Here is a 22,688-nt window from a genome sequence, read left to right as displayed (position 1 = left end):
CCTGGAGACCATTCTGTGGTGGTCCACCTTCTAACCCAAAACCCATGGGAACCCTGAGAAACCTGAAAAATTACGGAGTTTGAAAATGGTATTTTTAAGTCATGGAAAGTCATTAAATTTTATGTTTTAACAATAAAAGTCAGTAAATATCATTAAAAACATTGACAACATTTAGCATTAATCTTTCCAGGTAAAGCTGAAATGTAAATGTGGTAACATGGTATTTTTCTATCATGTTTGGCCAGTCAGAATTTACCATGCTTTTATTTAGTTAATTTCTGAATGAAAGTGAGCCAAATATCCATGAAGTGCATGATTTCATCAATCTGACCAATCAGAGATAAGCTTATATAGAACAGTTTGGTTTTATAGTTGCATTCACCATTTTGTCAGGCTTATTTTGCCATGCACTGTTCAAAATGTATGAAAATGGTTAAAATATGTGGAAAGAACTGCTTGTAGTTCTGCAATTCCTGGCATAGTATGATAATCATTTTGATCCTGTTTTTTGAATTATTTTCATGCCATGTCAGAAAAATATAAATATCAGGAGAACTGCAAAAAGAACGAACTCTATAGAACATGGCTTGAGACTATGCCTACAAATATATATATATATATATATATATATGGCATGCTGCAGTGTATGTAAAATAACTTTCAGCCTTGGGAATGTGGGTAAACCTGCCATTAAGTCATGCATGGATGGGTAAAAATGTAAAAACAACATAAAGCATATGAACAGCAATCTACACATTAGTTCATTCTTAAGTCAGGACAATCCAAGTACCAGTACAAGTAAGCATGCACATGCTAACATAACTGAGAATATTTAATCAACAGATGTACTGAGAGCCAAAATTATTTGGACTGTAAAATGTATGACATCCCATTTCAGCTACAATAGTTGTAATAACATTTCTGAAGTATTCAAACAAATGTTTTCTGACAGCATTATTTCTCAGAAATTCACATGTGGTAAAGACAAATGTGCTTACCTTGTAGTCTTTGGATTTGGTTTGTATTATTGTGCTCATGTTCGATGAATCGTACAACAGCAGCTTCAACAAGAAGCAAGAGGATATTCATGTTAGATACTGGGATCCTGTTGATGATTGCATTGTATCACATTATTTTACCTCTGCTTTCATAGGTCATAACAGGGCTGATGATCTGCTGCCTGTGTTATTGAATCTATTTCAAACATTGGAATAACCAATATTATCCAACTTTTTATGAATGAACCAGCAGTGAGTGGGAAGTTGCATTCCTTAGTATGTGATAAAGTAAAGAAGTCGTAGACTGCATCACATGATTTAATAAACATTGGAAGCTGTGGCCTTTATACATTTCACAACTCCTTTTAAAATGGTTGTGAAAAGTTGCAGTTTGGTGCAGCTAAATTGGTTAAAGCCCTATTCTGGTTATTCAAAGATAGTCCAGTACAAAGGGGGTGACTACATAATTATTACTGGATCATCAGTCTTCCCATTTCAGTTTTGTGGCTATTGTTGGTTTGAGAAACAACCTGTTGTTGCAAGAGCTATTGAGATACAGCCAAGTTTAATTAAATATATTAAAGCTATGCAAGGAAAGAAGAATGAACTTTCTAGCCAGTCATATCTCACTGTCAAAGAGACAGATTTCTCTAGTTGCTCAAAGGAGAGTGGTAGGATATACTGATTTGACTGATGGAATGCCTAACTTTCAAAGTAACACCAGCTCTCCTAGAGAATGCAACAACAGCCAGACAGAAATACAGACAGCATCTACTGAGCCATTTATCCTACTCACATGCCTGATTGGGACCTTAATGATGTTTTATGTGCTTTGTTCAAGCTGTTGGCTCTGTGTTTATTATATTATTTTTTCTGAAGATGTATTTCTATATCTTGTTTTTCCCTATTGTCATTTAGATATACATGTTATTGGTACTTCTATCATTCTTTCACTATACTTTTCTACTCAGACTGTTTTGTGTTTTTTTTTTCATAGTTTTTACCTGTTTGGGAAGATAATTGTTCTTTCACATTTCATCACATCAATTTTGTGAACTGTCTCACTCTCTTGAATCAGAATTTTGTCAACTCTTGATGAGATCCTTCAGACTGGATGAAACCATACACATTTATGTACGTTATCTGGCTGTTTTGTTTTCTGTAGGATTTTAACTCCCCTTAGTCATTGTTCTTCAACCTACACACCTATTATGAAAAAGAAAAGAAAGAAATCTGTAATATAATCGTTAAACAGTTGGCTCCTGTATAACATCAAGTAATAAATTAGGTGCAATACTATATTGTTATTAACATATATAACCATTAGCAAAAAATATTCATTTTGTTTCTCCAATGAAAGCAACTAGTTATTATGGAATGCTTGTATGAGATAAGAAATTTTTGATCATGTAATATTTTACATTTCATAGGTGGGAAGCATATTCAGCAATAGGGAAGATCATTACTGGAACTCAGTTCATTCCATTTAAGGTTCCCTTAAAAGAGGTTAGTCTATCAAAAGATATTTATGTTTTTGTAAGTTTTTGTTAAAAACCTGTGGTTAAATAATTATATCTGTGACATATGCTTTTTGGTTGTTAGAAATAAAATCATTTGGCTATTAATATGTAAGCTGCAACTATTCTAATTGATAGAAATAGTGAAACTTTCAGATTTGCTAGAAAAATGTTTTGATTTGCTAGAGTACTATTATATCTGCTAAAAAAATTCATCATTTTACCATAAAGGTTATATTTATGATTAAAAATCTTATGCATTTTAAGGTTCATTACAAATGCCCTTAGGACCCACTTTGTGAAGAAGCTTAAATGTTTTTTAAAACTTGTAATTTCATTAGTATTATGCTTCCATTTTATCTTTGCTTATAATTATGATCTGAACAAAAGGTCTAGAGATGTATTGTTTCTGTTTACAATTGCAATGAAAATGAGTATGTGGTTAGCAAGAATTGTCTGGGGTTAACAGTGAAAATACTGTTGATACTGTAATGTAGAAATTATGTGATTAACATGAATTAACTTCTAAGATCTTATAAGACTGAAAGCTAACTTGTTACTCTTTGTATCAAGAATAAATCCATATTTGTTTTAAAGTGTACCATGCTAATTAGCCCCAAATCCAAATTTTGTTAGTATTAGTAATATAAAGTAGGTGGAACTGTAATCAGTGTCAAGATTTCTTGAGTTGGTAGTGGAGAAGAAGACTTGGGAAGAATTAGGTGAAAGCTTTTTTTTATGAAAAGTAGATAAAATGAAAAGAAACATATTTACCAAATTTAATGCTTATTTTGACAAAAATTATGAGTTTATTAAAAATTAGCAGAAAATATTGTAGTGTCATTACACAAGGATGTTAACAGTGAAATAAAAGTATAAGAAATTTATCAGTAGTGCTAATCACATTTCTGTTGTTATTTCTGTAAATGAAGTTATGCAGAAATGAGGAAAGATGTTGTGATTCATTTTAAACATTTCTGGAAAACATGAACGTATTTTATAGCGGTGTTAGAGAGAATGAGTTGGTTAAAGTAAAGTAAGATTGGAGACCTTTAAAATTAAGAGCTAGATACATATAGTTAAAAATGTTGAAAGGGTTAAGATTTAAAGAATGACAACTACAAGAATATCTACATATGATACAAGCTGATTAGAAAGGTGATCTGAGAAAGCAATGTGTAAATCAAATACGAGATCTGTTAAAAAAATACGCGGACTGTTTGAATTGCGCGGCTCCAGTTGGTTCCAGGGGAATCCGCTTGGTGTCGCTAGGTTCGCACAGATCAGCTGATTACGATGCCATTTCCCGATTACAGATATCTTCATTTGTGTATTAGCTACGCAGTTTTAAGTGAAGTGCGATTTTTTCGTTTGACGGATTTCAGAATGAATGACCTGCAGGAGCAACAACTTGTTGTTAAACTTGGAAAATCTGCGACTGAAACTTTTGCTATGCTTAACATGGCTTACAGTGATGCTGCTATGAAGTGTACGGCATATTTCAAGTGGCATGAATGTTTTAAGGATGGTTGACAGTCCATTGAAGATGATGAACCAGACTTACTACATTGAAGTTCTGAAACGTCTGAGGGACGCCATCCGTCGCAAAAGGCCAGAAATGTGGAGGAGTGGCGACTGGTTTTTCCATCATGACAACGCTCCAGCCCATTCAGCCCTCAGAACTTGTGAGTTTTTGGCCAAACACTCGATCACTGTTCTTCCCCCCCCTACTCACGCAATTTTTCTTGTTCCCCAAACTCAAAAGATCCTTGAAAGGAAGAAGATTTGAGACGATTCCTGAGATTAAGGCAAATGCGACAAAGGAGCTGGAGGACATTACAAAAGAAGCGTACCAGGACTGTTTCAACAAGTGGAAACACCGTTGGGATAAGTGTGTGCATTGTGGAGGAGAGTACTTTGAAAGGGTCCCAGACCTGTAACTTCTAAATAAAGTACATTTTGTTTTATGACATTTCTACAAAAATGCATATTCTAACTGAGGAAAAAGTTAGGACACCCTACCCCCTAACAGCTAGTGTTATCCCCTTTGGCTGAAATAACTGCAGTAAGATGCTTCTTGTAGCCATCTACCAGTCTCTGACATCGGTCTGAAGAAAGTTTGCCTCACTCCTCAATGCAGAATTCTTTCAGCTGTGAGATATTTGAGGGGTTTCTTGCATGTACAGCCCATTTCAAGTCACCCCACAGCAACTCACTGGATTAATATCTGGGCTTTGACTCTCCATTTCTTAGTTTTCAGCCATTCCTTAGTTGATTTACTGGTATGTTTTGGGTCCTTGTCATGTTGCAGGGTCCAGTTCTGCTTCAGCTTTACTTTTCTTACAGATGGAAGCACCCTCTGATACACGGTAGAATTCATGGTGGATTCTATGATTGTGAGCTGTCCAGGTCCTGCTACAGCAAAGCAGCCCCAAACTATGACACTTCCAGCTCCATGCGTCACAGTTGGTATGAGGTTCTTTTCCTGGAATGCCGTATTTGGTTTACACCAAACATGTCCTCTGTTCTGGTGTCCAAATAATTCAATTTTGGACTCATTTGTCCAAAGAACATTATTCCAGAAGTCCTGGTCTTTGTCTACATTCTCTCTGGCAAACTTCAGTCTGGCTTTGATGTTTCTCTTACAGAGCAAAAGTTTCCTCCTTGCACACCTCCTATGCAAGTTAAACTTGTGCAGTGTCTTTCTGATTATAGAGGCATGCACTTTCACATCAACAGTAGCCAGAGCCTGCTGTAGGTCCTGTAATGACATGTCAGGGTGTTTGGAGACCTCTTCTAGCATCTTGCGCTCTGCTCTCAGGGTGAACTTGCTTGGAACCAGACCTGGGCATGTTGGCAGTTGTTTAGAAAGCCCTCCACTTGTTGACTATTTTTCAGACAGTGGACAGTGGATCTTTTTAAATCTCTTACCAGACTTATAAGCTGCTACAATTTTTTTTCTGAAGACCTCAGACAGCTCTTTAGCTCTCACTCTCACTTCAACAGTCAGGAGCACACCAAACTAAATGTTTGAAGTTTAATTAGGGCAAGCCTCATTCAAAATGCTGAGTAACCATCTTCTAATCATGTGCAACTGATGTGATACACCTGTGTGTGAGTTGAGCCATTTTAAGTGGGAATAAATGTGGCAGTGTCCTAACTTTTTTTCCTCAGTTAGAATATACATTTTTATAGAATTACATTTACAGAAGATCTTGAAAAGTCTTTTCTTCAGTTTTAATTGTTTAGTTATATTCCTATAATCTCTCATTATTTTAAATATTGAGATTAAATATCTATATGTCCAAAAATGTTACAAAAATGCACAGGCTTTCATAGGGTGCCCTAACTTTTTCACATGACTGTATCTGACTACCTCATCTTCAAAAGAATTTTGACTTTTACACATTACGATTCTTCAGTCCATCCTATGCCTTTTACCAATTGAATGCCCTTATTTCTACTCACCATTAGTCTATTTTAGAATCCTACTAGTTGGCTGGTGTTGCCTCCCAGGGTATGCTTGCCACATTTTTCAGAATAATGGAAAATGCTCATACCATTCACCCTTACTCTTACTGCTCATTGTAAGAGGGAGTGTTCTAAAAGACCACTGGAGGTTTGTGGTATTTCTATAATATATTTCAAATCCAATCTAGACTGTACCCATTCCATGGACTATCATGGAAAAAGCCAGCAACAGAGTTGTGTCTCTTTCCACTTCTCTAACTGTTATTTGCCAGCATTTTAAAATAGGCTTTTGTGTTAATCCCTCATTGTACTATTTCCAGTAAAAGATCTTTCTGGGACGAGAGAGTGATGGGGATTCAGACACATTTCCAGGTTCCTACTGTACACATTCTCTCCCTCTTTGATTGGAATGTGGAAGGCCCTCCTCACTTACCAGTTCCCAGATGCTGGAGTGGTGGACAAATTGGGATCTATCCACTTGGGCTAGATCAAGGGGTCCATTTGTGATAAGAAGTGGGTCTGGGGTGTTTCAAAGTGTTCTTTCTCTGCCCATCATTGTGACACATTTCAATTTTTTACTTTAATCTTTTCATATACATGGACAAAGAGTATACCCTGGGTGAGAAGAAATGCAATCTTCCACAGGTTTACCCCTATAGGGTCCGAGCCATCAGGTGTCACACTGCTAGATTTCTTTTATGCACTTTCAGAAGGAGTTTCATCTTGATACCATTTGCATTTTCACAAGGTTAGTGGCATGCAAGTTTCTACTTTTAAATATGAAATTAGCTATGTCTGTACAGAGGTGAGTATCCATTAGAAATACATTTCCTGACATGGAAAGTTTTAATTTTCCAAATTCAAATATATGCTTAAGTATGCAAAGTTGAGTCAGGAAATTTTCTACATTTTCAAGTGTCTGTAAAGTCACTTCAGAAAGAAGTTTTTAGAAGACTGGAAACAAGTTAAATGTATGCTTACTTTTAACCAGAGGCCAGATAGGAAGACCTCAAATAATTACTGGTCATTCAAATTAACTTTCAGTGCTGGGGAATTTATGGGTTATGATGAAAATTCTCAAAAAAGACAAAAATAATTATTTCAAAAAGAGTAATTTGTTTAGTTATTTCAACATGTTATTGTTATGATGAAGGAATAGCCAAAATTTGATGATGAAAGTCCAACTTTTGGTCATGTTTATTTTGGAAGAAAAAAAATTGTTGACTGCATTTTCATCAAAGCCAGAAGGAGTGTTAGATTAAGTTCACAACTGGCATATCTTCTACCACCAGTTCCAAAGTCATATGGGACAAGATTCGAAAGGTCAGTGGGCAATATAATTCTGTCCCCTCTCAATCTTGATCTCTGTTGGCCAGGAAGTAGCTGATACTTGGAGCATCATCGATACTCCAGGGGAAAGCTTTTGCCAGGTATCAAGTTCTTCTGCTTCTTTCTCCACCTTCTTAGCCATCAAGACTCAGGCAGGGCAATCACCTCTTTCCTTTTGAGCTGATTGTCTCTATGGCTATAATCTTCCCTTTACAATGGTGGAACTGAAACTGGCCCTTCTTCGGTCTGGCAACACATCAGTTGGACCTGATGGTGTACACTATGAAATGCTGCACCATCTATCTCCTGCTTCTCTTGCTATTCTTCTGATTGTTTTTAACCAGATCTGGCAGGAGAATGTTTTTCCTGATGCCTGGTGCCAGGCTATTGTCCTACCTTTCTTTAAACCTGGTAAGGATCCCAAGATATATATATATATACATACACACACACGAGTCTGGGGTAGATTAAAGACAAAAAATATATCACCATATAATGATGTATCTGAAACTCTATCTTGGTAATGAATTATCCAGTTTTGAAACATGAAAACAAAAAGGACACAAATGCAATTAACTGAGCAGCAATCTTCAACATCTGTAACACATGTACCTCATTTTCTTATATTACATTCTCTTTTAGAAAAACCTTCAGGGCAATTGTCCCCATTTTTTATTTAGAAGGGACTAGAGGGTCTTGCTGGCTCTCCAAAGTCAGTAAAGAAGCTTCGATCTGGAGACATATTAGTTGAAACATCCACAACCCACCACAGTGAACTCCTTTTGAATTCAACGGCAATTGGGGATATACCTATTGAGGTTACCCCTCGTGCTACCTTGAATTCATCACGAGGATTTATTGTTGAGAGGGATTTGAAGAATGTCCCTGAGTCAGAGATTCTCGCTGGTCTCTTCACTCAAGGAGTTTCTGCAGTGAGGCGCATCTCCACTCGCAAAGATGGAGTTACACTGCCAACAAATACCTTCATTTTGACATTTACATCATCACGTGCACCTGCCACTATCAAGGCAGGTTATCTAATTTGCAGGGTATGGCCATACATTCCAAGCCCTCTCCAATGTTTCCAATGTCAGAGGTTCGGCCACTCAAAGACATCATGTCGTGGTTCCCTGACATGTGCTCATTGTGGTGGCAAGGACCACGATGCCTATAAATGTGACATGGACCCACATTGCGTCAACTGCAATGGTTCTCACCCTTCCTACTTTCGTTCTTGCCCAAAATGGTTGAAGGAAAAAGAGGTGCAGCATTTGAAAACGATTCATAACATTAGTTATCCTGAGGCTCGGAAATTGCGCCTGCCACTCCATCTCGGATATATGCTGCTGCACTTCATTCCACAACTATAGTGTGAGTGCAGACAGATCTCTCTGTGCCTCCAAGAGAATCGTTTTCATAACAAATGAAAATCCTTTTGACCTCCATGGTTAAAAAGATTAATGAATCGACTTCCACACCCATCTCTGTTCCTCCAATACATTCCAACACACCTCAAGATCCACATCCTTCAGTTTCAAATACAGGAATTTCTTCTGATACATCTTTTCTCCAACCCCACGATGCAAAACAATCATTCGTTTGCATCTTCAGTCACTGGAATCCCCTTCCAACAACAAAGACCTGCCCCATTGACCCAGGGCAGGATCTATGGAGGTCAATAGACTTCCTCCGAGTGAGGACAGTAAAGAAAAAAGATGTGGTCGTAAACAGAAGGGTTCTCCAGCCACTTTGCCTACTCGTCACTAAAAATGGCCACCTTGATACAATGGAACTGTCAAGGTTTACGTTATAATCTGGATGATATCAAAACACTGATTGCTTCCTACCATCCTGTATGTCTTTCCTTACAAGAAATATTTCTAAAACCTGCTGATACAATCACCATTCGGCAATTTTCTCTGTACAGAAATGACAGGCTGTGTGATGATCGAGTACATGGAGGGGTGGCACTATTGGTTGATCAGCATGTGCCCACTCTGTCTTTGTCACTCAACACACCCTTGGAGGCTGTAGCCATCCGTGTTTCCTTGGGTCATACCATCACTGTTTGTTCTCTCTACCTGTGCCCTGGAGAGACATATGATCAATCAGACCTTGATGCTCTCATTGAACAGTTGCCATTTCCATTTCTAATCCTGAGGGACTTTAATGGATATCATCCCCTCTGGGGAAGTGCTGTTATTGATAGGAGGGGTTGCTCTGTAGAGCGTATGCTCTCTGATCACAATCTTTCTTTTTTCAATACTGGTTCTTCCACTTATTTTCATGCACCTAGTCAGTCCTTTACCTCTATTGATCTCTGGGTTTGCTCCCCTTCATTATTTTCCCATTTTTCATGGAGGGTTGACAATAATCCACTAGGCTGTGATCATTTTCCTATACTTTTGAGAGAGACTGGCCGTGGTCGATGCCACCCTACCCACGTGCCCCGGAGGAAGCTGGATCAGGCAGACTGGTCCACTTTCACTGCTCTCTCAGAACTTGATCCTGCTATCGTGAATCAGCCATCAAATAGATGACTGTGTGGCAGCATTAACTGACTGTATTATACAAGCAGCTGCTCAGTGTATTCCTAAAACCTTGACACGTTTTCCATGATATCCTCATCCGTGGTGGAATCCTGCTTGCCACTTGGCACGGAAGGCTCAAAAAATGGGCCTGGGACACTTTCCGTAGATATCCCACACTTTCAAACCACATCGCTTTCCAATGGGCCCGTGCACATGCTAGGTGGGTAAGACGTCAAAGCCAGAAGGAATCTTGGATTAAGTTTACAACTAGGATATCTTCTACCACCAGTTTCAAGGTCATATGGGACAGGATTCGAAAGGTCAGTGGGCACTACAATTCTGTCCCCCTCTCGATCTTACTCTCTGATGGTCAGGAGGTAGCTGATGTCCGGAGCATTGCTGATAATCTAGGTGAAAGCATTTGCCAGGTATTTAGCACTTCTGCTTGTTCCTCCACCTTTTTGGTCATCAAGACTCGGGCAGAGTGTTCACCTCTTTCCTTTCAAACTGACTCTCTCTTTGACTATAATTGTCCCTTTACACATCTGTTGGACCTGATGATGTACACTATGACATGCTGCATCATTTATCTCCTGCTTCTCTTGATGTCCTTCTAATTGTCTTTAACCAGATCTGGCAGGAGAATTTTTCCTGATGCCTGGCACCAGGCTATTATTTTACCTTTCTCTAAGCCAGGGAAAGATCCCAAGATTCCTTTAAACTACCGTCCAATTGCTTTGACGAGCTGTCTCTGTAAGACCTAAGAAAGGATGGTTAATGCTCGTCTTGTTTGGTTTCTCGAATCAAACAACCTTCTCTCGCCCACCCAGTGTGGGTTCTGACGACAGCACTCCACCACAGACCACCTAATTCATCTTGAAACATCAATCAGAGATGCCTTTCTCAAATGCCAACATCTTGTATGAATATTCTTTGACATTGAGAAGGCTTATGACATAACATGGAGGTATGGCATTTTGCAAGACCTCCATACATATGGGTTACGTGGCAATTTACCCATGTTTATTAAAAATTTTTTAATGGACAGGAGATTCCAAGTTCGTGTGGGTTTGACACTTTCCCGTTCTTTTGTACAGGAACTTGGAGTCCCTCAGGGCTGTGTTTTGAGTGTCACACTTTTCAGTATAAAGATAAATGCCATCACTGAACAACTCCCTCTCACTATTCCGAATGGGTTGTATATCGATGACTTCCACATCTCATGTCAGTTGTCAAACATGAGATATATTGAGTGGCAACTACAAACTGCCCTCAATCATGTACTGAAGTGAACTATGGCGAACGGCTTTAATTTCTCTCTCTCTATAACCGTTTGCATTTCAATTTTGCTGCCAATGGGGTATTCACCCTGATCCTGAACTTCATATTGGTGAAGTTTCGCTGCCAGTGGTCTCTGAGACCAAGTTCTTGGGGCTTATCTTTGACCGTAAGCTGACCTTTATACCACACTTAAAGCAGCTATGGGTCAAATGCACAAGAGCACTGAACATCCTCCTTGTCCTCTCTACTACCAGTTGGGGAGCAGATCAGTGTTCTATGTTAAAGGTATATCGTGCTCTTATTCGATCAAAACTTGACTATGGATCAATGGTCTATGGCTCTGCCAGACCCTCGGCCTTAAAGATGCTAGACCCCATTCATCACCAAGGACTTCGACTTTGCACTGGGGCTTTTCGCACCTCTCCAGTTCAAAGCTTATACATTGAATCTCATGAACCTTCTCTGCACCTTTGCTGTTTGCAACTGTCTTTATTATATTCTTCGAAACTTCATTCCTTACCAAAGCATCCCACCTGGGGATGTGTTTTCCTTCCTCAGTGGGTCGTACTTTTTTTCAGAACAGACGATCTTCCATTGCTTCGTTTGGCCTTCGTCATCCAGGCGCAATTGGATGACTTGGGTCTGTCCTTGGATAACATTGCAGAATCCACAGGTCAGCCCACCCCACCATGGCTTATTACAGCCCCAAAATGTGACCTTTTCTTAAGTCATCTGAAAAAGGCAGATACTCCAGATTGGAAGTACCGTCATTTATTTCATGAACATCTTTCAAACAATCATTCCGTTCCCATTTATACAGATGGTTCCAAATCAGGTGATTCAGTGGGCTCTGCTATGGTTTGCTATGGGTCAGTAGTTGCGTGCAGAATCCCTTCTACAGCTTCTGTGTTCACTGCTGAACTGTATGCCATATCTCTTGCCCTGGATCATATTACAGCTGAGCAGTACTCCAACTGCACTATTTATACTGATTCGCTTAGTTCTATACTTGCCCTGGAATTGCTTCACGTTGGCTCACACCCTGTTCTCGCTGATTTTCAAAACCGACTGGCCCATTTCTCATTAACTGCTACTTCCATCCAGTTTTTCTGGATACCAGGCCATGTTGGTATTCGTGGGAATGTGCTTGCAGACACGGTAGCTAAATCTATCTGCTCTGGCACTATCACTGTTGTGCCTGTTCCATACATGGACTATGGTCTTGTATTCAAGGCTTGACTCCATGCCAGCTGGCAGTCCACTTGGAGTGAGCAATGCGACAAAAAGCTTTTTCAAATAAAACCCTATATTGGGCTTTGGCCATCTAGCTTCCGTAAGGTTCGGAAGGAGGAAGTTGTTCTAACTAGACTACGCATTGGTCACAGTTTTTTAACTCATCGTTTTCTTTTATCTGGAACTGATGCACCAATGTGTAGTTTGTGTAACACTCAAATCACTATAAGCCACATTTTACTTTCTTGCCATCATTACGATTTTCAATGACGGCACTATTTTAAACATGTTTTTTCCCAGGGTTTATCTGTAATATTGGATAGTGTTATTGGTGATGGTGATGCTGTCCACCTTGATAAAGTGTTTAGTTTTTTAATGGCCATTAATCTTTTTAATCTCATTTAAGTGTTGGATATTTATTCATTACACCTTTTTAATTCTGGTTCCCTTTTCAAAGTTTCAATTTCTCTAGTTCAGTTTGAAATTGGAAAATGGCCAGAACATTAAATAACTCAACACCAGGACTGGAAAGGCCAACTTCAGGTGACTAATGCTGCTGTTTGAACTACCCGTTAGTCGTCCTAGCAAGTTATTATTCCAATTTTGCTGCATGTCTTTTAAACTTTTATTACTTTACCCTTTGGTACTGGCCATAATGACACAAAACCCGGGAACCAGGACTGGAAAGACCAACTTCAGGTGACTGACGGTGGTTCTGGTACTTGCCTGTTAGTCCTCCTGGTGGGTTATGATCATTACCATTCTGCTACAGATGTTCTTTACAACTTTATAGATTGGATGTCAACATTGGTTTTATGCAATTTTCTGTTTTTAATTGCTGTTTTGTTTTTACCTTCATTTACTTTTACAAATTTTACTACATTTACTTGACTTTTACCTTTTTACTGGACATTTGGCTACTCATTATTACAATTTTGCTATATGTCTTTTAAAACTTCTATTATTTTACATTCTGATAATGGCTGCTATGACACATAACCCAGAACCAGGACTGGAAAGGCCAACTTCAGGTGACTGATGGTGGTTCTTGAGCTTACCTGTTAGTCTTGCTGGTGGGTTATGATCATTACCATTTTGCTAGAGTAAGTACTTTACAACTTCCTTTACTCTGCTTTCTCTCTTGACATTGTAGACTAGGTGTCAACATTGGTTTTATACTTTTTCTGTTTTTCAATCATGTTTTGTTTTCTTTTCTGTGTTTTACTACATTTAATTTATTTTTACCTTTTTACCAAACATTTGGCGCAGATAGTCTAGCTGCTTTGTGCCATAAAACACTGAATCAATCAATCAATTGACAAGACAGCCAAGGAAATGAGACCATCTTAATGCATTTTTATTGCAATTATGACTTTATTAACTTCATTTTACTGAAAGAGCATTCAGCACTAGCCACAATAACTGACAAAGTTAGGAAAACTCAAAGAACAACAACAAATTTTAGAAAACTACATTATATTCATAATTAACTCATTACTAACTCTTTGGTTTGGGTCTCAGTATAGGTCTTTTCTTTCATAATGTTTTTTAGAATTTTTAACTCCATTATAATTTTAAGACAAATGTCTCTGAAGGAAAATTGAAAATAATTTGGTTCTAACTTTTTATTGAAGTAAAACAACAAAACAGTTCTATTAAATCCTGAAAAAAATGTGAAGTTATCCATTGTTTTTGGAATGTTAGTAAATCATTTTTGCATCCATATTTTGTCAACTAGCTCATTGAAGAATGTAAATTTGAAGTGCTGTTCTGGGTCATCAGAAATTTCATCATACTGTCTTTTTCTTCTGTATAGTATCTTAGTTGGAAAATTAGGGTTGCCACTAACTTCCTCAACAGTTGCCTTCACTTCTTGTACTACAGAGTCAAATCTGGTTTGTCACAGTTTTTCAATTTGTAGTCTAACAATATTTATCAAAAATTTTGCAGTTTCCCAATGTAATTTTATTATGATACTTAAGTCATACCAAACATGTAATGAAATGATGATAGGCACATACTGGATGCTTTCAAGTAAACTGTTTGCTTCACAGACAACTACATTATCAGCAGATATTTCTGTAATTTCACTTGAAATTTTCTCTTGAATTTTGTTACACATGGTTTACAGAATTGTAGAAAAACATATAACTACAATATGTCATCAAATATCTTTATGGTTCTTTCATGTACTTGGGTTTTATTTAGAAATGTTTTTCTGAAAATCAAGTTTGTAAAAGCTTTTCATATCATAGTCTAGGCTCATCTTGACATTTAAGCAAAACTTAAAATGAATGTTTTAATTTATATAGAACTAAAATCATTTAAGTATTATTTTTAAGCATTTTAATTAGTATAATATCTGTTCTAGAATGAAATAATAAACATTATTTGACAGTTATTTAAAGTTTAAGGAATAAAATTTAAAAAATTATGAAAAGATACCTTGAGTTTTTCATTCCTTCATAATGTTTTCCATATGGAACTCATTTTACAAAACATTAACACTGGTTTGGTATATTTGTCATGGTTATTCATACAACTTGTATATTATTGAATCACTCAGTAAATTTAAATTTGACATGGTTTTATATGTAAGCCTAACAATACAGCAGAAATTATTACATTAATAAAGAATTTTTCATAAAGAAAACTGTCATAATTAAAATTATGACAAAACACATATGCAAACAATGTTTTGGAAAAACACAATTTGGCAGTTACTATTCATTTTTACAGATGAAAAGGTTTTGTTTTTCGAATTGATCTTCAGAAAATATTGCTAAAATCTCTTGGACTATTTTTTTTACGAACGAAAAGTGGGATTGATTGTGACATTATAACGCCCCCACAGCTGAAAGGGCAAGCATGTTTAATGCGACGGGAATTCGAACCTACAACCCTCAGATTACGAATCAAACGACTTAACCCACCTTGCTATACTGGGCCTCAGATGAAAAGGAAGATTGTTTGACAAAACAGTGGAAAACAATATTTAAAAAAAACTTTCTTAGGTAACACTTAAAGTATTATTTTGAAATGCATATAAAAACATTTACACTTATGTAATTGAATAATTACAATTCATTTAGTTTATTAAAAATAAGATACTTTTTGCTTACTGTAAAAGGTTTTTATATAATTATACGGAAATATTAAAGTTAAATGTATGTTCTTATTAAAGATTTATTACATTTTATTATAATACCTTCTAACTGCATTTTCTTAAACTTTAAACTTTTTATTCACTTTTGTTTTCGTTTCTTTTTATGTTTGATGTAATAAGTTATTAATAGATGGCAGCACATACACGTATCGAAGTATCACTGTAATCTCATTTTGTGTACAAGAATGTACAGCATTTTTAAAATTAAAAATACTCTTATGATTTGCAAGAATTTTACATACAATATAGTTGCTAGGGCTATACCAATATTCATAAGAAAGCAATTTAATTGAAGTATTGTTAATAAAATAGTAAAGAATACTTTCTGGGTTGCAAAAACAGTTAATGGATTTTTTGATGTAGCGTTCACTTAATGTAATTTATATTATTGTTAATATGATTTATTAACACTAACCTCAGAATTGTTTATCATGCTTTTAGAAGCATTTAAATAAAATGTTTATTATGAAGTATACGTTTTTGCTTCTACTTTATTTGGAAATAATTGCTTATACAATCCACTCTTAAAACCTCGGCAACATAGAGTATTTTTCGATTTGCAATTTGTGTTGTATCAAATTTTTAGTTTATGCACTCCGTTTGTTAAACCTTTAATTTATTGTTTACTAATTGTTATTTCTTAGTCTTTAGTTTTGTGTCATTATGCCTTGAGTGCTAACTCTACGTAAATGCTCAAATTAGTTTTTGTATTTTGATGTACCTTCACTGCAACCATATTCAATCATTCTCTTATCCGTCTGTCCATTTATTGTTAAAATATTTATAAACATACCTGAGTAAACGTTTTTTTATGAGTTTATTATTCCGCGTTTGTTTCCTTTCGATATATCTCTGTGGTATAATTTGTAACAAAATTCTAAACCTGAATTCACATTACAAGCGATAAATCCAAAGTCTTATAACGCTGAACATCAGGTTTCGATACTCGCAGTAGGCAGAGCACAGGTAGCCAATTGTGCAGCATTTTGCTTATCAATAAACGTGTTTATTTCAAGCCTACATGTAATTGAATTTCTATAATTGTAGCACTCTCTAGTGGCCAAAACTATAAACGTTGTGTTAGGTTTATGCTATATTGCAGTTACAAAAGAAACATTATTTGATAAATTGTAAATCAGTAGTTATTATTATTTTATAATTATAGCTAATGTCATGAGAGCTGGGTATGTAGGATTAATTTTGCTTTACGGTAGGTCTTCTGCTTGTTTAACTGTAAAATTGAGGGCTTATAACGCTAAAATTCGGGGCTCTATTCCTTCGTTGGATACGTCATAAATAGATCGTTGTGTAGCTTTGTGGTTAACAACAACATTTTTATCAGTGTTTTATGCTTAACAGAATTTAAAAAAAAGTTTTTTAGTATTATATCATTAAGTATTGAAACGTTTAGATCACGGAGACAAAACCAAAAATAGAAAAATAAACTGTTGTGTGGATAGAGTGCGTTAAATAGTTTTGACTAGAAAGATAATTTTAGTGTTTAACAAAAAACAATTACGTTTAATTTTATTTTCAGTGTTTAGCTATTAGAATTGACTTTCATCTTATCTTTTAAGTAGAAAAAATACATTAAGTATCAATAAGTATGAAATTTGTTACGATTGAGTAATTTAGCAATTTAATAAGCATAAATGCTAAGATATACAAAAACAACAATAAGAACATTAAATGTTATCTTTAAACTCTCTTAAAGGTAAGTGGCGGGATTTTAAAGCTTACCATTACATAATTAAAAAAAGTTCTTCTCTTCTGCACTTGTTATACTGCGTTAAGTTAAAGTGCTTGTAACACTAAATGTCAGGTTTGAAACCTGTGATAGGGAGAAAATAGATGGTCCACTGTGTAACTTTGTACTTACCAACAAAGTTAAGCTTATAATTGTTGCTTTAAAATAGGGCCTGGTGTGGCGAAGAGTTCACGTGCCAGACTGTGAATCTCTGAGGATTCATGGTTTGCGTTTTGTTGCCATCAAGTCACATTGAACAATGTGGAGCCGTAGATGCTTTATAAAAGAGCCGCGGTCGAATCCCACTGATGGCCCAAAGAGTTGGCTGAGGGTACTATTCCAAGCTGGTTTACTTTCATTCAGAAACTGAAGTAATATGGCTGTAAAGATTTACTGTGAGAAAGCGTAAAATTTCATTAAATATAACTGATATTGCAGAGAGAAGTTAGTGGTACCACACTAAAATTTAATGAGGGAGATATTTTGCGCCTGAAAATTGTGAAAGTTACCGTTGAAATGTTCTTAATCTCACGTGTTTTTGTTTCTGGCTTTCACCTGAACAATCTACAAAAACTGTTTAAACCTATTGGAAACTACCTAAAGAAGTTTACGTTGTAGTGACTTCAAACTTATCGTTATAATAATTTTAATCTTACGATACAATAACCCCATCTCGAAATCCTTAATAAGGTGCCTCCTGGTGGGTTAGTGATAAATCTACTTACTTAAAATGCTAAAATCTGAGGCTCCATTCTTTGTTGTGGATAGAGCACAGACAACCTGTTACGTAGCTTCGCATTAAAACAGGTAGAAATAAATAAACTATGATAAGATTATGTTCCATTGCTGAAAAATGTTCAAATGCCGCTAAATATTGTAACTGCAAAAAATATCGTTATAAATTGGCATCATTTAATAGTAATGCTATCAGCGGATTGGTACACACACACAGCAAGTAAGTAGTAAAGTTTATATACAGATAATATAGATTTATTCATTGCTTAGCGTTCCTTCTACTGTCTTCGTCTCATACCAGATTTACAGTGAAGCGTAGTGTATTATGCTTTTAATCTATAGACAAATAACCGATATGCAAAATATTTAACAGCAGTTTTACACAATAAAATGTACTTGGTGTAAAAAGTACATGAAACTCGGAGCAAGACGTTCTCATCTATACTGTAGATAGAAAGTGGTTTATTTATACAAGATGGTTTAACATGCTTACACATAGAAAAGTGTAGAATGAATGCTATTTAACTGTAGATATGCGATTGTGTTTGTGGCTTTTTTCGGCATGTAAAAAAAAGCTAGCGTGACATTCCAATGGTAACTATAAACTGGAAATCTTATGGGCTTGATTTCTACTGGATATGTTTTGTATGCATCACGAGGAATTTCACGTGTTAAAAATGTTTGTATTGAAAAATAGAAATGTTAGTTACTAAAACAGTAATAATCGCAATTATGAATGTTCCATGTATACGCCAAACCAGCAAATGCGGTTGTACAGAGAACAGAAATATCATGTATAAGTTGTGTAAGTATTTTAAAATGTTTTATGAACTTGTTTGAAATTTGAAGTTTTTCTTTATTTTAAGAATATTTTCTGGTTTCATTTCGTAGACTTTAGGATTTTTTTTTTTTAATAAATAGTGATAGCTTCGGTCTCCTTCACTTACATTAGGCCTAACATTCGCGTCTGACTGTGGGATCATAAGTCATGACCCCCGTTGGTCGTCTGTTTACCTACACAGTCAGAGGTATTCTGTCTCAAACTGCATAAATTTTCGTTTTGAACTATACCTAGCATGCCTGTTTCTTCCTGGTTCGTCTTTAATTGCTTGTCCTCGAATGCAGTAAGTCACACGCTGAGACCAATTTGCAAAACGTTTGTAAACTTTTAAAACTCGGCTAGTACTTCAAAGTTAACTTGCTGCACCTCATGCAGACTCCTTATTCCTCTCCTGTATTTTGTGGCCAACCCTATTTTATAAATTATTTAGGACTCCCTCCGCGAGAGGGCGCCGGCGGGTTAGCAATAATGATTTTATTACTTTTTTTGGCGATCTGGTGTTATAAAAATAAAATCGAAATAAATCATATGCTCAAAAAGCACTATCAGTTAGTGACTTCAATATGAAAGTACAATAAATAGTTATTTTATACTTTGATTTCCTAAATCGTCTGAAATCACAGCATATATGTGATTATAAGTAAAATGCAACATTTACACAGAAGTGTATATATATACTCTTGAACTAATCAACATAACAGCAAGATGTGGTATCTGTTAAATCTAAGTTTAAATATACAGCTGTTCAGTGTAGCTTCCTTGAAGTCTAACGAAAAATTATTTGTGTGAAAAAGTTCTTGCTCTTCTTTTTTCTCTTTATAATGAAAAGTAATTAAAATCATCAATTGTTGCATTAATAACTTGTAAAAAAATTCAACACATGTAAATTTTAGTAATGTTTTGTTGCATAAATTCAAGTGTGACTGGACAGAAGAGTAGGATCACCTCATCCCTGACATGTGTAATTCTGACTCCTTATACATTTCTTTATGTATTGTATTGGGATGAATGTTCGTCAAATGTGTGTTTATTTGAAAGATAACAACAGTACGGCGGTATTATGCACATAGATTGATTTTTTTTTACCAATTATATTTGTAAATAAGCAACGAAAAACAGAGCTTTAAATCTGTAAATTATAAATAGTATTACTTTTTCTCCTTCTCCACAAGAGTAAAATATAATAAAAGGTGTGGCTTATAATTTTTGAAAGTACTATTTACTATGAAAAAATTTGTTAATTGAGTTTCTGATTATTTCTAAAGATTAAGGAATTGGAATATATTCGACTTTTTTCACGTTTGCGCTATCATTGAGGCTGTGCCGTTTTATAAAATAAACATCACCATATTACTTAGTTAAAATTGTGTGTGTGCGTGGAAATTGTTTTTTTCGTGTGAAGTATTTCTCACTTTAAAGTCCCCCAGTGGCACAGCGGGATGTCTGCGGACTCGCACCGCGAGAAATGGGGTTTCGATATCCGTGGTGGGCAGAGCACAGATAGCTCATTGTGTCCCTTTGTGCTTGGCTAGGCATGGCCAGGTGGTTAAGGTACTCGACTCGTAATCCGATGGTCGCAGGTTCGAATCCCTGTCGCACCAAACATGCTCCCCCTTCCAGACGTGGGGGTGTTGTAATGTGACGGTCAATCCCATTATTCTTTGGTAAAAGAGTAGCCCAAGAGTTCGCGGTGGGTGGTGATGACTAGCTACCTTCCCTCTAGTCTTACACTGCTAAATTAGGGACGGCTAGCACAGATACCCCTCGTGTAGCTGCACGAAATTCAAATCAAATCAAACCAAACCCTTTGTGCTTAACTTCGAAACATAAAAAGGTAACAAACTCAGTTTAAATGTTAAAATGTTTCCTACTGTTTGTACGAAATATTATATTTATTTAGTACAAAGTGATAGAAAACTTTTATTTGTGTTATAATTTCATTTTGTAAAGGACTGTAATATCCTAATTATAACTTCGCAACTAAACTGATTCGACGTGTACTGTTGTAAGCCACATTAGTAAACGTTCGATGCCTTAGCATATGTGTTTACCATACCTCGAAAACTACACTATGGAATGCTATGGCGTTAGAAGATATATGGAATTTTTGGATGGCATTTGGATGGCCTTCAAAACTTTATAGTTTGAACACTTCAGCATGATGCGTAGAAAAAACATACTGTCCAACAGTGGTTGTAAGCTCCCTACAGAGTTATTGTCAGACAAGCCGACAACAAATGTTCTTCATTGGTAATTGTCATGAAGCAACAGTGGTGGTTCTGGAATTCTCATTTTGAATTCGTGCAAGAACTTGAAGCCTCCTGTGGTTTAGGATTCTTTATTGTCGACATCTTTAAATGGTATTGTTTGTGTGATTCGCAAGCTTGTTCTGGTTATTGGGCCAAGAATCCATCTTTTCTCGCTCAGCTGTTAAGATATTAAACCTCACCCTTTTTAATGCTCGGTTTTTATTGTATTTTATTTGTACCTCGTTCTTCTTGATATCTGATGTTATCTTAAAATATTAACTGTTTTACTCTCGCACTGCGGGGTGCGCGTTTTATCATTATGTTCACGAGTAGGTGTGAAAGCACCACTTGTAGTATTTTAACTGGTTTCTATTGTGTCTCAAACCTTCAAATATTAGTTTTGTATGTGTTTTCTTCGGATGTTTTAGCTGATAAAACCGTAAATTCTGCATTTAGAAGAAATTTACAGGGTGCAGTACTGTTTACCAAAACAAAAATCTTCTCTATTTTTAAAATATATATATTTTTTCAGGAAGATGTAATTATTTACGAGGGTTTAAGAGTGAAAAGAATACTTTGAACCAACGTACAGTTTTGTATTACTACATGTTTATACGTGTTTATGGTTTAGGAACTGCCCACGATTGTTCTTTATTTCATCTCATTCACGTCTGTCGTTTGGGTTAAATATAATTACTTGTATTTCTTTAGACATTTGCTACAAACTACAGTATTGTTTTTTCGAAAGCCTCTTCCATTGGCACAGAGATATGTCTGCGGACTACAACGCTAGAAACCGGGTTTCGATGCCTGTAGTGGTTAGAGCGCAGATAACCTATTGTGTAGCTTTGTGCTTAATTATAAACACACACATAATCCTTCGAAAATGTATATTTCATTATCATAATACCCAAGAGTTTTAATGAATTGGCCATAAATTATATGAGCTTAGAAACATCAGGCAGTCATCTTTTTTATGTAGAATGAAAAATAAAATTCGACTTAATTAACTTCTTTGGACATCATTTTTAGCAAGCATCTTAGTGTTGCCGCAGGTGCTCACAATTCGTAGGCAATACGTACTTTACATTTTTGTTCTTTGAATATATTTTAAAAATGACTGTCAAATCTGTTTGATCAGAAAACGGTGTCTCGGTTGTTGGCGACAGACGCTATTGATAATTTTCTTCCATTTAACCTATCAGTTCGAAATTATGGAAGGTTATATGTAGATAACGTTTGTGTTGCTTTGCATGAAATGTTTTATTGAAAAAAAATCTCAAGCTCACTTGGCAGATGTAACGTTATTGATTTTAGTTACTAAGCTACTTCGTGATTGATCAATAGTTTATGAGCATTCTACATTACTAAATTACTATTAAAAGTCTTAATTTGTGGTGAAGAAGCCATTTTGCTTTAATAGGTTGATGATTCCTTGTGTTTCATAATTAACATTTGCTTATTTTTAAAACAGCATATACATATATATGGATGATCATGAAGAGCGGTAATATTGCTTGGTCTTCAATAAAAAGTAATTTCATAATTTCATTCCATTTTGAAATCTGAAATGGCGTCCTGAGCCAATAA

The 22,688-nt window shown here is 35.9% G+C and overlaps 1 protein-coding gene across 2 annotated transcripts in view; it reads left to right on the top strand.

Moving 5' to 3' along the window:
• The window catches only part of LOC143229297 (uncharacterized), a 99,343-nt gene that overhangs the window by 17,614 nt on the left and 59,041 nt on the right, over window positions 1-22,688 (top strand). For both annotated transcript variants that reach the window (XM_076461429.1, XM_076461430.1), the window contains exon 2: window positions 2,429-2,504. In XM_076461429.1, the coding sequence (XP_076317544.1) occupies window positions 2,429-2,504 (76 nt within the window). The remainder of the gene's footprint in view (window positions 1-2,428; window positions 2,505-22,688) is intronic.

This window comes from Tachypleus tridentatus, chromosome 10 (assembly GCF_004210375.1).
Source record: "Tachypleus tridentatus isolate NWPU-2018 chromosome 10, ASM421037v1, whole genome shotgun sequence".
Classification (NCBI taxonomy): domain Eukaryota; kingdom Metazoa; phylum Arthropoda; class Merostomata; order Xiphosura; family Limulidae; genus Tachypleus; species Tachypleus tridentatus.
Note: the sequence above shows the minus strand (reverse complement) of the source record. Positions and strands in the feature narration are given on the sequence as shown.